The following is a 20,382-nucleotide window of genomic DNA, read 5'->3' as shown; positions in this document are numbered from 1 at the left end:
AATAGGGGGCCTAAATAGGGGTCCTCAATAGGGGTCCTCCGGTTGGTGGATGCTCACGAGCAGGCTAAAAAGTTGTGGGAGCGAAGCTCCTGGTGTTAGGTTCAGGGCAAAGCTGGATCAGAGTAAAAACCCAAAGCTCACCTGCAGCAGCACAGGGGCGGCTGGTTGCAGGGTGCTGTTTTGACGTCTGGTGCCCTGTTGATTTCAATGAAGATTCTCCGGTTGCTACAAACACTGCAAGCTTGGGGACGAAGATCTTCTGGAAGTGACCACCGGTTGGAGAGGTAAGTTGGGATGCCTGGGGATGCTGGGACACCATTGGTTGGGCCACCCAAGACTGTGGAAAGTTGGGTTTAGGGGGGTCTTTAGGCGTCAAGTTTTTAGGTCTCGCGACCTATCGATGCGCGCATGCGCATCGAGCGGAGCGAGAATTCATGTCGGCAAAATCCTGTTCAAACCAAGGGCTTTCAGCCCCGCGGTTTTCTTGCAGTTCACGTGAATCACGTGAGCAAACATGCACGAGCATTCACGGCCAGGGCTTCTCCTCCCCTAGCAGCACTCCTCCCACACCAGCAACTCCCCCCTCCCACACCAGCACCTCCCCTCTCTCTCCCCGCAAACACAGCCTTGCCGTAGCAGCACTCCTCCCACACCAGCACCTCCCCCCTCCCACACCAGCACCTCCCCTCTCTCCCCGCAAACACAGCCTTGCCCTAGCAGCACTCCTCCTCCTATACCAGCACCTCCCCCCTCCCACACCAGCACCTCCCCTCTCTCTCCCCGCAAACACAGCCTTTCTACGTACATGTATTCCACGTCCCAGCGCTCCTTTTCTCCCCCTTCCTTGACCCAGCTTGCTTTCTTAGCCTTCCCTTCCTCCTGTTCGGTGTACCCTCTCCCCCAGCTCCTGTCGCTTCCTCCCCCCACCTCTCCCTCGAGCACGTTTTCAGCTCCTGTCGCTTCCTCCCCCCCGCAGCGGCGGATTTTGGACAGTGCACGTAAATCCCAATCACGTGACTGTCTCTCATTCACGAGCCTTCCCATCTGTTCCTCACACAGCTCTGCTCCCCGCCCCCTGCCGTCACCTATTCACGGCCGCAGGCCGTGACTCGTTTGGCAGTGGCTGCGCTGGCCTCCCATCTCCTCCCCTCTAATTGCTTTTTTTTCACCCTTCCTTTGATCTCCGGCCGCTCTTTCACTAATTTAAATGCCTGGCGGGCTTCGGGCGGTTGGATCCGTGTAATCTTGTTTCACTGGCAGGTGAAGTCTTTCTCCTCAGCCCGAGAGGTGCACGCTCATTGTAACTTGTTTTATTTGATTTTGTGATGGGTTATTTTTTACTTTTTTTTAACAAATGAACACAACCTTCAGACTTACAGGACATTAACTTATTTTTTTAGCAAGGCTGTTCTGTGTGACCGTTTTAAACATTTTTATTTGTGACTGGCACGTTTGTGCATGTTTTATCTCCTGATGATTGGATCTTTTCGCGCCGTTTAATTAGTTGTGAAGAAACATTCCTAACACATCCTAACTTCTCCCTGCCCCCTGCAGTGTTTTTTCGAGGGGTTCCAAAAAGCTCAACACTAGTAGTTGGGGGTAATTTTGTCCGCGAAACATCCTTATTTGTCCCTATTTGCTCTTCATATCGTTGAACCTGGTGACTTCGGCACACCTCTAGGAGTTGTGAGCAAGGTCTCGCGGACTTCACGATGAGGGAATGGAATCCGTTGTTCCTTTTTATCGGGTAATATGATGTATTTGGGAAGGGAAGTCAGAGAGCGGCTGCCATGCTGCAGAATCGTCTTTGGTGTTTGCAGCGTGCCCAGCTGTATTGATTCTCATCTCTCGCTGACCCCACGCTCAGCAGACGCACTATTAAATTTTAAATGGCACTCGAGACTTTTACTGCGCAGTGTAGCTGCTGGGTGTGAGGCGCCAGCTTCTTTTCCACCGATGTCTTTAGCTGGTCGTAGAGCCATGACCGTATTAAATAAACAATTTGTCATATCCGGCCAATGATGCTCTAGCTCTGTCTTGGAATTTTATATTCTTCATTTTTACTGAGGTTTGTAGTAAAAAGAAATTTTCACGCAAACCCAGGTTTAAAATTACCATTTTGGCACGCTTCATTTCATTGTGATTTATTTTTCTTTGATAGGACAAAAGTTATTTACAAAAATGTAAGCTATTGACATTACAAATTAAATAAATTATTTAAGTATTAATTATTTTAAAAAAAATAAAAGCATTGTTATTTGTAATATCAATATATCTAAGTCACGTAAATACAATGCCACTCACCCACGCAACGCCACTCACCCACGCAACGCCACTCACCCACGCAACGCCACTCACCCACGCAACGCCACTCACCCACGCAACGCCACTCACCCACGCAACAACACTCACACATGCAACACCACTCACCCATGCAACGCCACTCACACTCACGCAAAGCCACTCACACCCACGCAGTGCCACTTTCACCCACACAGTGCCACTTTCACCCACACAGCACCACTTTCAGACACGCAATGCCACTCACACCCACGCAAGCCCACTCACACCCACGCAAGCCCACTATCACCCACGAAACGCCACACTCACCCACGCAATGACACTCACCCACGCAATGACACTCACCCACGCAATGACACTCACCCACGCAATGACACTCACCCACGCAATGACACTCACCCACGCAATGACACCCACACAATGACACTCACACACGCAACCCCACTCACACACGCAACCCCACTCACACACGCAACCCCACTCACACACGCAACCCCACTCACACACGCAACCCCACTCACACACGCAACCCCACTCACACACGCAACCCCACTCACACACGCAACCCCACTCACACACGCAACCCCACTCACACACGCAACCCCACTCACACACGCAACCCCACTCACACACGCAACCCCACTCACACACGCAACCCCACTCACACACGCAACCCCACTCACACACGCAACCCCACTCACACACGCAACCCCACTCACACACGCAACCCCACTCACACACGCAACGCCACTTTCACCCACACAGCACCTCTTGCAGACACGCAAGGCCAGTCACCCACGCAAGGCCAGTCACCCACGCAAGGTAACTCACCCACGCAACGCCACTCACAATACAAAATCAACTCACCCACGCAACGCCACTCACCCACGCAACGCCACTCACCCACGCAACGCCACTCACCCACGCAACGCCACTCACCCACGCAACGCCACTCACCCACGCAACGCCACTCACCCCGCAACGCCACTCACCCACGCAACGCCACTCACCCACGCAACGCCACTCACCCACGCAACGCCACTCACCCACGCAACGCCACTCACCCACGCAACGCCACTCACCCACGCAACGCCACTCACCCACGCAACGCCACTCACCCACGCAACGCCACTCACACAAAACAAAATAACTTTGACATTTTACATATCCAAAACTCAAACTTATCTATTGCGAGACCTATTGCATTTCCAATGCAATAGGTCTCGTTTTAACGCAAATTTAAGCTATAGGCCTTGTAAATGACAAAGCCTTTTATTTATGTTCTAAAAACCAGAATGCAAAAATAAAGGGCATTATCATTTACAATGCTAATAGTTCAGACTCGCGTAATTGCGAGACCTATTGCATTTCCAATGCTTGTTCTTACCTGCTCCGGTCGGGGGCATCCTCCAGAAAGGGGCGGCAGGCGTTGATTGGAGAATCGCGGCAGGTCAGAGATCACCAGATCTCCGGTCCGGATCGCTGTGAAGACCTCCTCGTGATGTTGAGGCCCCTATAACTCGTGCTGTGGGCGCGTCTGGTGCAGACTCGTGGATTTTGCCAGAGCCATAGTCTGGGTGAGCAAATCTGGTGCTCACAGGAGACAGTCTTGGTTTGGGAAGGCATGGCAGATCCTCCGGGATCTTGGGGGCTGCTGGCTGCCGGACACACTGGGATTTCGCTGGAGCAGGTTCGAGGTGGTGACATGCCGGTAGGGCTTGGGCCAAGTCAGTGGGTGTCCTCTTCAGCATGGCTTCTTCGGCCCTTCTTCTCTATTCTGGTCTGTTCTTGTCTGAAGAGGCAAGGTTCAGGGTTGCCCCTAAATACGACATTTAGGAGCGTTACAGGTAGGTACATGTTGAGACCAATGGGTCCCTACCTTTGGGTGGGTACACCCCCTATTATGCCACCCGCCAGTGGGAGGGGGGCATATGCCTCACTCTGGTTGGCTTGGTCCCCCATCTGCAAAATTGCGGGCCTGAGTTATGCTTCACTTTGCCTCCCTCACCTGAGGGGTGGGGTTGGGAAAATTGGGCACACCTCGCCTCCTGACTTGGTTTTCCTGCTGATTCTCCTGCCCAAAGTGGAGGTCCGAACCGGTGGGGGCCAGTTCCTGGGAGCAGCAAATAGCTTGGGTAGCTCACTAAGGCGGCAAGACTTTGAAGCTTCCCCTTCGTGAACCCTGCCTCTACTTGGGGAGGAGGATTGGCACCTCGTCCCAGGATGTGCATTGTTTCAGACCCCCAAGAGTAGCAGGCTCTCGACCCAGGGGTCCAGAAACAGGTCTTTTGGTGGCAGGTGGCGAGCAGCCACACGGCCAAGACACTAGAGTTAGACAGTTTTTCAGGGGGCATCTCTAAGATGCCCTCTGAGTGCATTTTCATTAAATCTCACACTGGCATCAGTGTGGGATTAATGTGCTATGAAGTTTGATACCAAACGTCCCAGTTTTCAGTAAAGCCATTATGGTGTTGTGGAGTTTGTAATGACAAACTCCCAGCACCATATACTCTAAACGGCATTACTTCACTTACAATGTCTAAGAATTGGTTTAGACACTGTAGGGCTCATGCACCTGTACCCTCACCACTGGTATAGTGCACCCAGCTGGAGGGGTGGATTACCTATGCCAGGGCAGCGGGGTGGAGGCATGGCACACAGAGATGTGTGCCATGTCGACTCTTCACTTTGTTCTGCACCAATACACACATCCTGCAATGGCAGTGTGTGTAAAGGTACAATGCCTCTAAGGGTGGGACAATAAGTGCTGCAGCCCTTAGAAGCCTTCCCTGGCCGCAGTGCCCTTGGTACTTATGGCACAATTTACATAGGAGTTACATGTTGCAAAATAGTGCCAATTGGGTTTTGTATCAATGCAGTTTAGGGAAAGAACATAGGTCCTGGCTTCCTGGTCGGCAGGAACCCAGGGCACACTTAAAGTACATCAACAGTTTGGCAAAAAGTGGGAGCAACCATGCAAAAAGAGGGCACTTTCTTACAGCTGGGCATTGAGGTAGGGCGGTAGACTTAATGGAACCTAGATTGGTGATGCGGTGCTTATTTTGGGAGATGCATCTGAGGTATTTGTATCCGTGCTGCAACATGTGATTTGGTGGTGTGGCATGCAGTACCGGGGCAGGGGGAACAATTGTGGATTTACCAATATAACTTCTTTTATACCTGTGCTAATACTGCCTTAGATTTCTCTGTGTGCTGAGTTTCCCTCTTAAGAGCATTCCACATACTGTTATTTCAGTCTCCGGTACTTTGGAAGACTCTTCTCTTTCACAATGATGCCTTATTTCTAAGGTATTTTACTTTTTTGTTTTTCAGTAAGCAGGTCATACCCATTGGGGATGGAGACATCAGCACCATGTGCCTACAACTTTCTGTGAAACCTGGAGAATATTCCTACTTCAGTCCTCGCACAATGTCCATGTGGGCTGGCCCGGAGCACTGGAGGTTCCGACCCCGGCTGAAAGGTATGCAAGTTTTACTCTATAGATGAGATGGGACAGCTGCATGCAATTGAAATGTGGTTGGAAGACAAAGTTGCATGCTGCTTATAAGCTCTGTATCGAAGCATCCCTCTTCTTTCTAATCTGAAAATGCAGCATGTGCATGGTCAAAATAGCTAGAATTAATTGCACAGATTTCTGTTACAGTACAGCAGCGTCTGATAGGTGTACACAAGCTTTGCCCGTCTTTAGTAGATAATAGAACTGTTATCAATATATAGATAACTAGGAACCCTCCAAAAAACGAACATACTTCAAATGTTTTATGAAATTCATAACTTTTCTGAAATACTCTGGCATTTCAGTAATTTTATTCTCGTTTTTAAATGATCATCCTTTACAGAATAATTGTTTGCATAAAGGGTATTTGGTTTGTGTTTTATGGAGAACATTTCAAATATGGAAAGGGTGGAAGTGTCAACACACCTTTTGAGCTGCAAACAGTTTTTGAAGATATTTTTAGAATAAAAGATGCACAACTTAAATTTTTTAAAGCCTAAAGTGCTTTTTGTGTATGTATGCTCAATGGGAGTTTACATATCTAATGGTCCTCCCCCTCTTCTGTATATCTGGTCGTAAGGTGTGGCGCTGCAGATTTAAAGTTCTGACGCATGTAACACAATGCTGAACATTAGACTAAACCAGTTGCTGAATTTTTTTCAAAAAGATGATCAGCTTATAGGTTGGGCGATTAGTAATCTGGAGGGGGTTCCCAATTCTAACTTTAAAACGTGATAAATCAGTAGCCTCTAAGGCAAACTTAACATGAGCATATAATCTTAAAGGACGGGCTGCTAGAGACCGCCATAATCAGCTGTTACCTATCCTGTTAAGCACAGGCAACTATTTTGTTTTTCTTGTTATTTTAGTGATGCAAAGCCTTTTGTACTTTTACAGGGGGGAACCATAGCCCATCTGGCATCGTGCGTGTGTGTGTGTATATCAAGGGCTTTGCAGCTCGAAACGCGTCGCTGGTTCTGTTTCTGGAATAAATACCATCTGTTGCTGACTTTGCTGGTCCGTTTCCTCATTTCATGCTGGCGTGGAGGCGGTGTCTGCGAGCGCAGAGCGTGCTGAGGAGGAGCTGTTAATATATATATATATATATATATATATATATATATATATATATATATATATATATATATATATATATATATATATATATATATATATATATATATATATATATATATATATATATATATATATATATATATATATATATTATACCTGCCTTAGTCCTGCACATACTTGTAAGAACGAATAACAATCAACCCCTAGGTCAGGGAATAAATTTGTGGAACAAACTACCCAGGCAGTAATTCTAAGATATACAACAATATTAAAAGGACCAGCACTATTGTTGAACAGTTTCTTAGTAGTCACAAAGTTTATTACAGTCACATAAAAAAATACATGCATCATACATCAATAGCTAAAAATATACCTTCCCTAGAAAGTACACATACATAAATGTTATCATAAAAATTCTTGGACATGAAGAATTAAGTTGTGTGTCGACGCGTTTCGGCGACCAGCGCCTTTCTCAAGACCGATTACAACTTTCTGAAAATAAAAACAATAATGAATATATCGTTTATAGTAAGTCATTACAATGTTATCTAGACATGGATGAAATATTTAAAAACAACCCATATACACAATACATTTTCTATAAACTAAAAAGAACTGTTCAGCCAACTATGATCTAAGGTCCTAAAATAATCTAAGCGCAACTGATAATCTGACAAAATAGTGTAACATAAATGACATAGCATAACCTCTATTGTAGCTTTCTATTATTAGGCTTATTACTGTCGGTCTTTGGATGGCGTGAGACAGGAATGATACGTGATTCAACTGATACATGTGCTAATATTTGATGGACATTATTAAACATTAAAAAGTAATTACTTGCATATAGCACAAGATATTCTGCGACTAAGTGCTTCATTTGCAGAGTCAGAATTAATCTTTTATTCATAATTGGCGTTCTTGTATGTGCATCTTTTATGTGATAAATAAGATAGTAGCTATAGATTAGATTTGAGAAGAACGGATGAAAAATGAAGAAAGAAAATGATAAAAATTAATAGAAAATAGAGAGGAATGAACAAGAGCTGCTCTCTTGGTCCAGTACTAGATAAGTTATGGCAGTACTACTCTTTAATGCTATTATGAGGACCCGAACAATGGGAGATCTCTATTTTATAAGTGATACGGACACTTCTAGTATTTATAGACACAATCTACTCATGTCTCTATTTATACTGGTTTGATGATTACATTTTTAGAATTACAGAATTAGATATACAATAATTCACGACACAACGATTAGAATTTCAACACTGTGGGGGTCCCTGTGATTCTTAAAACTGAATTGCCATTTCTGTCTAAGAATAGTTCTGTAATTTTTAAGGGAGACAGAAGGTAATTAATATTGCAGGGTGTCACGGCTGACGCTAGTTATTTTGTTACTGGAGGTTCGTTTTTGAAAATGAAGAAAATGACCTACCTAATCGGATAAAATTACTGTTCTAGTATCAAAGGGTGTTTCAGCAATATGGCTAGTTGGGTCTTTATTCCCCGGAATCACGGACTTCCTGCATAAAATTGCAAAAAATACCGATGAGCATGAGCAATACAAGCTACTTGAAGAATATATGCTCCTCGGTCAACTCCTTACCTGCACACTAAGCTCTTGGGTTGTGTCACCTCCACAGTATGTTATTCTACGTGTAAAGCTTGAGGGTATCAGCGTTGTCTGAAATACGATAAATAAAATACGAAGATTCAGAGGAATATTTTTAAGAATGGCATTGGGTTGTCTATTATTCCCTTATACATTCTTACCGGGTGGTTCGTGAAATCATGAACGTATTTATTTAAAAATGAGTCGTTTTCTGATGCTCAATATGCTGTAGTTGGCCGTGCTCAATTCCAAGCCTAGATAAATAAAACAGTTGCCTAATTACTGTTATGTTCATTGTGTTCCTTTCGTAAACAATTACCCTCTCCACGTCTCTGAATATAAATCAAGAGTTGCATACCTCTGATGTCAAATCTTTAAATCTCGGCAGTATCGCACGATGTGGATTTTAAACGGGTTGAGACGGCTAAATGCAACTCGATGAAAACCTGCGAGGTAACAAAATAATGATATGTTAAACAAACCGCAGAGCGTCGTTTTTCTACGCTAGTGTCAGAACGCTTGACTTCTAATTAAGAGCGGAAAATTAAAAGTGACCGGGGCGTTTGACTTCTAAGTCAAAGCGGGAGATTTAAAATAACCGGCATCTATAGCGTGCATACCTTTGGTTTCTTGGATGGAAACCGCGTGGAGGCGAACGTCTCACTTGGTCTGATGCTTTGATGAAATAGAGATCAGGCCGATTGCGCGCGTATTTATGTGCACACCTGTGAATGTAATTAAGCTCAACCTGACGTGGCTAAGAATAATGAAGCTCGAAGACAGACTCGTGTAGTGGTTACTTAGACGGGAGGTTGCCGACTTGGCTGTTACTTCGGCTACAATTGAATATAGATAGTCAGCAATGAAGTGCTATATTGAAAATACATATAAAGCGCTTGTCGCCAATCTGAAAAATAAATGTGGGGCAGTAACGGCGAAGGGATGAGAAATTTTGTTCTCACATTACAATAACCGATTTTTAGCTAATTACAAAGAAGCATCTACTTCTGTAGCCCCTTATCTCCAGGTAATTCCATCGCTATGTATTTAAAAAATCGCATTTTCCCATGGAATTTTGCTGTTTAGCCCCTCACGAAATGTATTAAGAGAAAAAATCCAGAAGACTTCACGCTTCTTACGTATTGACTCACCTCCTTTGTCATCACTTATGTTAATTTTTTCTAGTATGCGCCACGTGAAGTCATTGGGACCATGGCCATGGTCTAAAAAATGCTTCACAATTGGTGCTGTTGTTTTTTTAGTTCTTACCGCTGAGCGATGTTCGGTCAGTCGAGTCTGAATTGCACGAGATGTTTCGCCCACGTACCCCAGTGGGCATGGGCATTCCAAAAAGTATATAACATTTGACGTTCTGCAATTGAACATCCCTTTGGCACTAGTCGTGTATCCATTGTGAGTGAACGTTACTCCTTGATGGATATTTGTGCATGATTTACAACTAGAACAAGGGAAGGTGCCCTTTACAGGGTTGTCTCCTGTCAGAGATTTCTGTGCTAAATGCTGAGAATCTCTAGAACTTTTCATCCTTGAATGGACAATGTAATCTTTAATGTTTTTATTTCGCCTGTGGGCAAACAAGGGTTTTTCCAGTTTAGTTGTTCCGTTACTATTTAAAATGTGCCATGAGGAGTTAATTATTTGTTTCACTTTAGCATCTACTGTGGAATGCCGTGTGATACATACTAGTTTGTTAGCTTCTTTTGTTGGTTTAGATCTTAGCAAACAGTCTCTATCATAGTAACGGGCTCTCTTATATGAATCTCGCACTAATCTATGCGGATAGCCTCGATTTAAAATTTTCAATTTCATCTCTGCCGCCTGTGTGTCAAAATCTTGGAGATTAGTGCAATTCCTCCTCACTCTCAAAAATTGAGAGAAAGGGATGCTTTGTCTCTGATTCCTAGGATGGAAACTACGAAAATGCAGGAGAGTATTCCTGGCTGTCGGTTTTACAAAAAGATCTACTTTCAGTTTTCCATCCTCATGAAAAATCCAAATATCCAAGAATTCCAACTTCTCAGAACTAATGTGAGAAGTGAATTTAAGATTAGGATCACAGGCATTGAGCCATGCTAGGAAATCATCCAAGGCTGGTCTCCCATCGGTCCAGACGAAGAAGATGTCGTCTGTATCTGGACCAATGGGAGATCGACTCATAAAAGGGCGCCACTTCGTTGTGAATATGTCTGGCCTCAAATTCAGCCATATAAATATTTGCTACAGAGGGTGCCACTGAAGCCCCCATACTGACTCCTTTGGTTTGACGATATAGTTTTTGTCCAAACTCAAATATGTTCTCTGTAAGAACCATGTGGAGGCATTGCAGCAAAAAGGTCTTTGGGCAGGGTACAGAGTAGAGGTCAATAAACCATTCCACTGCTAACAGAGCTTCTCTAATAGGAATGTTGCTGTAGAGAGACTCAATGTCTAAGGTGACAAGGAGATCTCTGGACGGGTTAAAACTGATACTCTCTACTTTGTTTATCATGGCGCCAGTATCTTTGATGTAAGATGGAACATTAGGTATGAAAGGACATAAAAAGGTATCCACATATTTAGAAAGTCCCTCGGTGGGTGTGCCAATCGTAGACACGATCGGTCTGTATGGAGGATTTTTTTCATCTTTATGGATCTTGGGTTGTCCATAAATGCAGGCAGTCTTACCTGCATTGGTATTTAAATAGTCAAACTCTTTAGTGTTTATATCTCCATTTTCTAAAGCCTGGGTGGTTATTACACGAATCTCTTTAGTTATTTTGTTAGTAGGATTATGCCTTTCTGATTGATAGAATGTTTGATCTTCTAACATTTTAAGCATATTGAGCTCATATACTTTAGAATCCAGGACTGCTATGCCCCCTCCCTTATCACAACTCTTAATTGTGATGGATGTATCTGAGGCAAGATCGTGAAGGGCAGCATGTTCCAATTTGTCCATATCCTGCACATAAGCACTTTAATTGCCTATATTAATCTACTTAAGGGAACTTCAGCGCCCTTATTGCAGTCTTGCACTTTGAACACTAGGGAAAAGACCAGTCCCTGATTAGCCACTTTTATCCAATTTATTTCTGTATTTGGGACCGCTACTTAAATACCTAAGAAGGAACGTTGAAGAAAGTGAAGGGCTTGTGACACGATGCTCATTGGCCATAATAGCTGTACGACAAATCTTTTTGAATCCTTTTTAGGTCTCGTGACCTTAAATGCGCGCAAGCGCATTGAGGGAGCGAGAATTCAAGTGCTCAAAACAATCGCCAAACCATCGGCCGGATTTTCAAGAGTGCATGTGCTCATGCACGAGCCTCCCATTTGCTTCCCAGCCTCCTTGCATCAGGTTGCTGGGCCTCAGGCATTCACCCCAGCGTGCGCTAATTACATTTAATTAATCCCTGCTGTTTCACACTTCTTTGACGGCCGCGAGGCCGTGCTTCAAAGGGATCCGCTCCCCCGCCTCTAAAAGCTTCTTTTCGGCGATGTTCTTGTTGATACCGGTGCAGGCAGTTATGGGGCTTCACCCCTATAGTTCCGGATCCTCGCCATTACAGAGACGCTCTGAATGGAGTATTAAGAATGCTTCTAGGACCGAATCTGTTCTGTCCTCTAATCAACAGAGATCCTGGTTTTTTAACTGAAGTTGCTGTATCCCCTCGCCTTAAGAAAGCTTTCCTGCGGTAATACCGTTGTATGTCATCAGCTGTGTTGGTGTTGTGCTACTCTTGATGGGACTCGTGCCCTTCAGGCAGCCACCCGCTCTAGTCTCATCTTTATGGTGCCTCAGTGATGCATGTTGGTGACAGTCATGTCCCTGCACAGCATTTGGTCTAGTGATTTGGCACCGCAGGGTAGTTGGGCTGCTGGTGTGCGTCATCCTTGTGAGTATTATTCACGTGTCTGCACAGCAAGCTGGTAATTTTCAGCAAAGAGCATCATAAGAGATCGTCTCGTCTACAGTTACGTTATTCAAATCACCTGGAAGAAGTTCTTCATTAGCAAATTCTTTCTGTGGATCGGACTACACAGGAATTCCTTTCTCTTCAATCTCCGTTTTGTCCATTCTAATTGCACACCACTGACTGGTTGCGATGTGCTATTGCACATTGTTCAACTGTAACCTTGTCGACTGTGTAGCAACAGCGCCATCTACTGGCTTTAATTCAACTTCATGTAAGACGGCTTCAAATACAATTGAAGAAATAATAGAAGAAATAATAAACATCTGGCTGGCTGGCAATCTTCAGCAGCGATCCACATCCTATTTTCTGACTGCTCGCAGCTACTCGCTGCTCATGACATGTAGTTCGGCTCTGCACTGCAGTCAGATGGCTGGGACGTACCATCCATGTGAGTGTACCTGGCGCAGGATCTGTGTGATATCCTGTGTGGATTTCCTTGGTGAACCCACACGCAATTTGTGTTCATGCTCCACTCCACTCTTGGCCATCAGTGTCCATCTTTCTGGACATTTCCTCACCTTCTGCGAACTGCTGGGGCATTTCTGTCTGTTGGGGGTATACCCATGAGGGTCACTCTCTTACCATTGTGATGGCGCTGCTACCTCTGCCCTCGATCCCTCCCTCGTCAGTGTGGGCAGAGCAGTGCTATGATATGTCATGGCCCTTGAGATTCTGATTGCCCCTCCAGCTGTAATTGCCTTAATTAACTTCCCCCACACTGGCTCATCCTCGCACTCCGCGCAGGCAGCCATAGCAGCAGGAAACGCTCCACTCTCCATTCCTGGGCCTTCATTCAGTGACCTGGGTTCATCCTAAAATATTAATTAAATCTGCCGCCTCTGCTAAAAGTGTGGCTCCGAACACTTGAGCCCACCTGATCCTTTTTCACTTGCCTTTAATAGATTAATCGGCTCTGAGTTTCGAACCCGAACAATACAGCTGTTTTTCAAGATACTGGCATTTTAATTCAGCCTTCCCAGTAAGTGCCCCTTTACTCTACGCTGCCTAGCTTTCTCACAGAGACCCCATGCACCTGATTTTAATTGGTGCTTTTTCCTTCCCAGTCTCTATCTCAAACTAACGTGAAGTCTACTGTAGCGCTCCATAGGCTCTTTTCATTTGAGGCTTAATCATACCGCAAAAACACATGAGTATGTCTCAGATCTGTTAGTCTCATTGTTATGCACTGTCCTCCCGCTTCTCTCGTAAATTCCCATCCATCCATCCCCCCACTCCATCCATCCATCCCACTCCATCCATCCCCCCACTCCATCCATCCATCCCCCCACTCCATCCATCCATCCCCCCACTCCATCCATCCATCCATCCCACTCCAATCATCCATCCCACTCCATTTATCCATACAACCATCCCCCCACTCCCTCCATCCCCCCACTCCCTCCATCCCCCCACTCCCTCCATCCCCCCACTCCCTCCATCCATCCATCCCCCCACTCCATCCATCCCCCCACTCCATCCATCCCCCCACTCCATCCATCCCCCCACTCCATCCATCCATCCCCCCACTCCATCCATCCATCCATCCCCCCACTCCATCCATCAATCCATCCCCCCACTCCATCCATCAATCCATCCCCCCACTCCATCCATCCATCCCCCCACTCCATCCATCCATCCCCCACTCTATCCATCCCCCTACTCCTTCCTTCCATCCATCCACCCCACTCCATCGATCCATCCATCCCACTCCATCCATCCATCTTCATCCATCCCACTCCATCCATCCCCCCCACTCCATCCATCCATCCCCCACTCCATCCATCCATTAATCCATCCATCCATCCCATTCCATCCATCCATCCATCCCACTCCATCCATCCCCCACTCCATCCATCCATCCCCCCACTCCATCCATCCCCCCCACTCCATCCATCCATCCATCCCCGCACTCCCTCCATCCATCCATCCATTCACCCTGCTCCATCCAGCCTCCCCGCCCCACACTCCATCCCTCCCCCGCCCCACACTCCATCCCTCCCCCGCCCCACACTCCTTCCCTCCCCGCCCCACACTCCTTCCCTCCCCGCCCCACACTCCTTCCCTCCCCCGCCCCACACTCCTTCCCTCCCCCGCCCCACACTCCTTCCCTCCCCCGCCCCACACTCCTTCCCTCCCCCGCCCCACACTCCTTCCCTCCCCCGCCCCACACTCCATCCCTCCCCCGCCCCACACTCCATCCCTCCCCCGCCCCACACTCCATCCCTCCCCCGCCCCACACTCCATCCCTCCCCCGCCCCACACTCCATCCCTCCCCCGCCCCACACTCCATCCCTCCCCCGCCCCACACTCCATCCCTCCCCCGCCCCACACTCAATCCCTCCCCCGCCCCACACTCAATCCCTCCCCCGCCCCGCACTCCATCCCTCCCCCGCCCCGCACTCCATCCCTCGCCCGCACTCCATCCCTCGCCCACACTCCATCCCTCGCCCACACTCCATCCCTCGCCCACACTCCATCCCTCGCCCACACTCCATCCCTCGCCCACACTCCATCCCTCGCCCACACTCCATCCCTCGCCCTCTTGCCCTGCCTCTATCTATCGCCCTCCCTCTATCTATCGCCCTCACTATCCATCGCATCACCACAGCATCACTCAGGGGCATCACAACATCACTATGCGCTACCAGAGCATCACTGAACGCCACAGCATCACTCGTCGCCGCCACAACATCATTCAGAGCCACCACAGCATCAATCTGTGCAACCATTTAACAACAACTGATTCAAATATGTTCTCTCAATGTTTCAAACTTTATTAGAAATGTCACAAAAAAAGTTACTATTTCACTTCTGTTCTTGTATTTTCATCACAATAAAATACACTAAACATAATCTTCCAAAAAGTTATTTGCAAAAGTTTTAGCTATTGCCATTATAAATTACAATAACTTTTATTTAAGTATTAAATATTGAAAAAAATACAACCCATTGTTATTTTTAATATTAATACATATAAGTCATGTAAATACAACACATATTGCATTACATTTGCGAAAGTTATAACTATTGGCATTGTAAATGACCAAGCTATTAATTTTGCTATTTTCAAAAACAAAACATAAATAAAAAATGTGTCATTTACAATACCAATAGCTCAAACTTTCCTAATACGAGACCTATTGCATTGCAAATGCTTGTCTGCCCTTCTGCCCTCTGTTAGACTCGTTTGTTGTGACTTTCTGCCCTCTGCATCACCACATTATCACTCAGCACCACCACATTATCACTCAGCACCACCACATTATCACTCAGCACCACCACATTATCACTCAGCACCACCACATTATCACTCAGCACCACCACATTATCACTCAGCACCACCACATTATCACTCAGCACCACCACATTATCACTCAGCACCACCACAGCACCACAACAGCACCACATCATCACTCAGCACCACTACATTATCACTCAGCACCACCACATTACCACTCAGCACCACCACAGCACCACTCAGCACCACCACATTACCACTCAGCACCACCACAGCACCACTCAGCACCACCACAGCACCACTCAGCACCACCACATTACCACTCAGCACCACCACAACATCACCACCACAGCACCACATTATCACTCAGCACCACATTATCACTCAGCACCACCACAGCATCACTCAGCACCACCGCATTATCACTCAGCACCACCACAGCATCACTCAGCACCACCACATTATCACTCAACACCACCACAGCACCACTCAGGACCACCACAGCACCACCCCAGCACCACTCAGCACCACCACAGCACCACTCAGCACCACCACATTATCACTCAGCACCACATTATCACTCAGCACCACATTATCACTCAGCACCACATTATCACTCAGCACCACCACAGCATCACTCAGCACCACCACAGCATCACTCAGCACCACCACAGCATCACTCAGCACCACCACAGCATCACTCAGCACCACCACAGCATCACTCAGCACCACCACAGCACCACTCAGCGCAACCACAGCACCACTCAGCGCAACCACAGCACCACTCAGCGCAACCACAGCACCACTCAGCGCAACCACAGCACCACTCAGCGCAACCACAGCACCACTCAGCGCAACCACAGCACCACTCAGCGCAACCACAGCACCACTCAGCGCAACCACAGCACCACTCAGCGCAACCACAGCACCACTCAGCGCAACCACAGCACCACTCAGCGCAACCACAGCACCACTCAGCGCAACCACAGCACCACTCAGCGCAACCACAGCACCACTCAGCGCAACCACAGCACCACTCAGCGCCACCACAGCATCACTCAGCGCCACCACAGCATCACTGGTTCAAATATGTTCTCTCAATGTTTCAAGCTTTATTACAAATGTCACAAAAAGATGTAATATTTCACTTCTGTTCTTGGATTTTCGTCACTGAACATAATCTTCACAAAAGTTATTTACAAAAGTTTGTTATTGCCATTATAAATTACAATCACTTTTATTTAAGTACTAATTATTTAAAAAAATTAAAAGCCATTGTTATTTGTAATATCAATACATCTAAGTCACGTCAATACAAAACATGTTGCATTACAAATGCTATAGGTGTCACATTTGCGAAAGTTATAACTATTGGCATTGTAAATGACAAAGCTATTAATATAGCTATTTTCAAAAACAACACATAAATTAAAAAAAATTGTCATTTACAAAACCAATAGCTCAAACGTTCCTAATACGAGACCTATTGCATTGCAAATGCTTGTTGTATGTATTTTTAAACTACTATGTACTGTATGATCTTGTTTATGGTTTTAATTGATTAATAAACTATTGTATTGCTGTTCCTCTTAACGTTCTGGCCCAGTGTAGTAGGACTCCCACATTATGCTGGAGTAACTCCAACTTGCCCACTTAACTACTACTTGAGAAAGTTGTGCCAACAATGCAGGGATAGTGGGCTTGTAGAACAGGTGATGAGGACAGGTAGACGGGTCAAGGCTGGTTGTGTGGAGACTGAGGCAGTGGTGATAGTACACCAAATAGTACTTTAAGCAGGCATTCAGGAACCCCTTCATTGTAGGGCTACAGGGTGCTCTGTCCTCCGCCCACAGGTTTCAGCGGATGCCCTGCTGTTTGCGTGATGTCATCTCTGCATTACAATCCACAGCTAAAGCAAGCCTCACTATTTATGGTCATGTATGCAAATTCAGTACTTCATATGTCTCTGTTGTATTAAAATGTTTTGCATGCAACAATAACACTAGAAAAGACAATAATATCCCCAGCTGGCAACGAAAGTAAAAAAAATTCTAGGAATTCTACTTGTCAAAATAAGTTGGTCTACGGGGGCACCTGTGCAGACCGAATTTGGTTTGGACAAGTTTACCTTCTTTGTTTAGGTCTGGCTGCAGGCAGCATTACCTAGTGATATTCCTTACATCATCAGTGCTTGTAAAAAGTACATAAGTACTAGTACAGAGAGTTGTCTTTGGGTCAGCACCCTTCATGCTTTGATTTTTATGGTTTTTCGTGCTTTACCATTGCTTAGATAGGCATTCCATGTACACCTTAGCATCTTGTGGAAGGTTACATTATCCCAGTTGTTTTCCATTTAGTTTTTGTGACGACATACCAAGTCATTTTTTTGTTAGACTGCACACGCAACTTTACAAGTAGATTGTAATTGTGACCCGGTGTGTTTTCTTCTATGTATTTACTTTAATATCCGATTTATGGCCTAAGTGCTGTTTTTATGCCCCAGACTGTTATAAACAGAGTGCTATTCTGTTATATTCTTTGCATAATCATTTGTTTTACATTATGATTATCATGAGACTGGATTTAGAGCTTTTTTTTTCTCACAACCTAGAGAGATTTGCACACAAAAAGGGTCTCAAGATACCATGGATATGCTAGCTTTTTAGGATATTCTTATGTATATGTATGTAAGTTTCCAACTTGGACTTATTATCTAGTCTTTTCTTTTCATAAAACTTTTCTTTGGAAATTTTGCTAAAGCAGTCTACTTAGGAAAGGGGCCCAACTCCCATATTGTATCAAGATTTGCTTAAATTCAGGATTGTCTTTCTATGACTGCTTGGGGCAACACATACAGTAGCCCAGCTATTACCAAACATTTTCCCTGATATAAAGCCATACGATTAGCTTTGCCAATGCTTTTTTTTTTACAGTGGAAGCCCTAAAGGGCCAGTGGTGGCCTTGTCTCTCCTTTGCCCATGGACTGCCTGAATGTGGTAACAAAGATTTTCGGTGCCGTTTTTAATAGGAGGTGTTTGAATCATTTCTGTGTGTGGGACTCTGGCAGTCACTCCTGTTTTATCTTAAAGCAGACACTGTGATGTGATTACAGGTGCTGACAGACCCCATTTTTTTCTTCATCTGTTGTAGTTGACAATAACGAAAAAAGCAGCCGCTCAAAGAAGGCGAAAGTGGCCTTTGAGTTGAACTTTGAGGATGATGTGAACTTTGATGCTTTGTTTCGTGAGACACGGGTAAGTATTGTTCAATGGGCTTGTTATTTAAAAACCTTATGAATCATGGCGCTGGAATCTTGTATGGATTCAAAAATAAGCAGCGTGATTCTAGGCTTAGGTGTGGGCTTTATACCTTTACATAGCTGTGGGGTAGAAAGTGTGCATATAACCAACCTAAACAATTGTCTCCCTTTCCCTTGTCCCCAAAATCCTCTGGTAGCTCCCTGATTCTGACAGATTGGTGGTGTAGTGAGATTAGAATTTAACCCCTATGTGTACAAAGATCCCTTCTGTTGCCAGTCTTCCTCCATTTAAGGGTTTGCCTGATTTCTGCATTCTATGTCCGCCATCCAACACAAGATGTAAAAGTGGGATTGCATCTTCCCTCCAAAGTAAATTGTCCAAGCAAAGCTTTCTCTTTTATGGAGTATTCACCTCATTCCGTTAGTTAGCTGATGCAAAATGCTGACTGTGTAATAACTTCATATCATTTTATGCTTGATGATTGTGGAAATGTAATTTAAAACTTTGTAAGTGATTAGAGTTGAAGGGCTCTGTGAGAAAGTGCCTCTTTTGACATGGTTAGCCCCCACTTTTTGCCTGGAAATTGATGTGGTTTCGATTGTAGTGAACAGGGTCCCGGCCAACCAGGTCCCCTGTACCAGTTCTTCTTCCCTAAAAATAAATCCACAATTGGTACTTCTGCTCCCTGTAAGTCCTTAATAAATGGTACCCTGGGTACCTAGGGCCAGAACGCTGATGATAGTCACCTGGGACTCCCTCACTGGGACCATGCAGCTGCCCTTGCAGCTTGCATGCCCAAGTGAGGTGGAAAATGACAGTCAGGGTGCCATGCCAGACAGCATTGCCTGATGATATAGGCAAGTCCCCATCTAGCAGGCCTTACAGCCCTAAGGCAGGGTGCACTATACCACAGGTAAGGGCATATCTACATGAGCAAAATATGCCCCTACAATAGTAGGGTCTATTCCTTAATGTTTTATGTGCAAGCGAAGCCATATGGGCCGGAAACTCACAAATTCGAGTTCCACAGCACCATGAAGGCTTCACTGAATAATAGAGGAGTGTTGGTAAAAAAACTACTCATAAAATCATCACCCATGTGGGATTTATTGTAACGTACTCAAACGGCACCTAAGAGGTGCCCCTTGGAAACCTACTGACCCTGGTGTGGTCACTGACTGGCTTTAGGCAGCCTGCCACACAGACCTGTTTCTAGACCCCTGGGTTAGGAGCCTCTGCTTTCTGGGACCAGAAACAATCCATATCCTGGGTGGAGATGTCACACCTCCTCCCCCAGGACTGGCACAGTGCTCGAAGGGGAAGCTTCAAATGCCTGCCGCCTTTGTAATGCAAACCCCAACCTCTGCCGCTAGCAGCAGATGGTAGCCCGCTG

At 45.7% G+C, this 20,382-nt stretch overlaps 1 protein-coding gene across 1 annotated transcript in view; it reads left to right on the top strand.

Moving 5' to 3' along the window:
• Positions 1-20,382, top strand: part of NCAPH (non-SMC condensin I complex subunit H) — a 394,040-nt gene that overhangs the window by 241,812 nt on the left and 131,846 nt on the right. Inside the window, exons 10-11 of the mRNA XM_078666999.1 lie at positions 5,635-5,783; positions 18,880-18,983. Of these exons, the coding sequence (XP_078523125.1) occupies positions 5,635-5,783; positions 18,880-18,983 (253 nt within the window). The remainder of the gene's footprint in view (positions 1-5,634; positions 5,784-18,879; positions 18,984-20,382) is intronic.

This window comes from Lissotriton helveticus, chromosome 11 (assembly GCF_964261635.1).
Source record: "Lissotriton helveticus chromosome 11, aLisHel1.1, whole genome shotgun sequence".
In the NCBI taxonomy this organism is placed as follows: Eukaryota; Metazoa; Chordata; class Amphibia; order Caudata; family Salamandridae; genus Lissotriton; species Lissotriton helveticus.
This window is presented reverse-complemented; position numbering and strand designations above follow the sequence as displayed.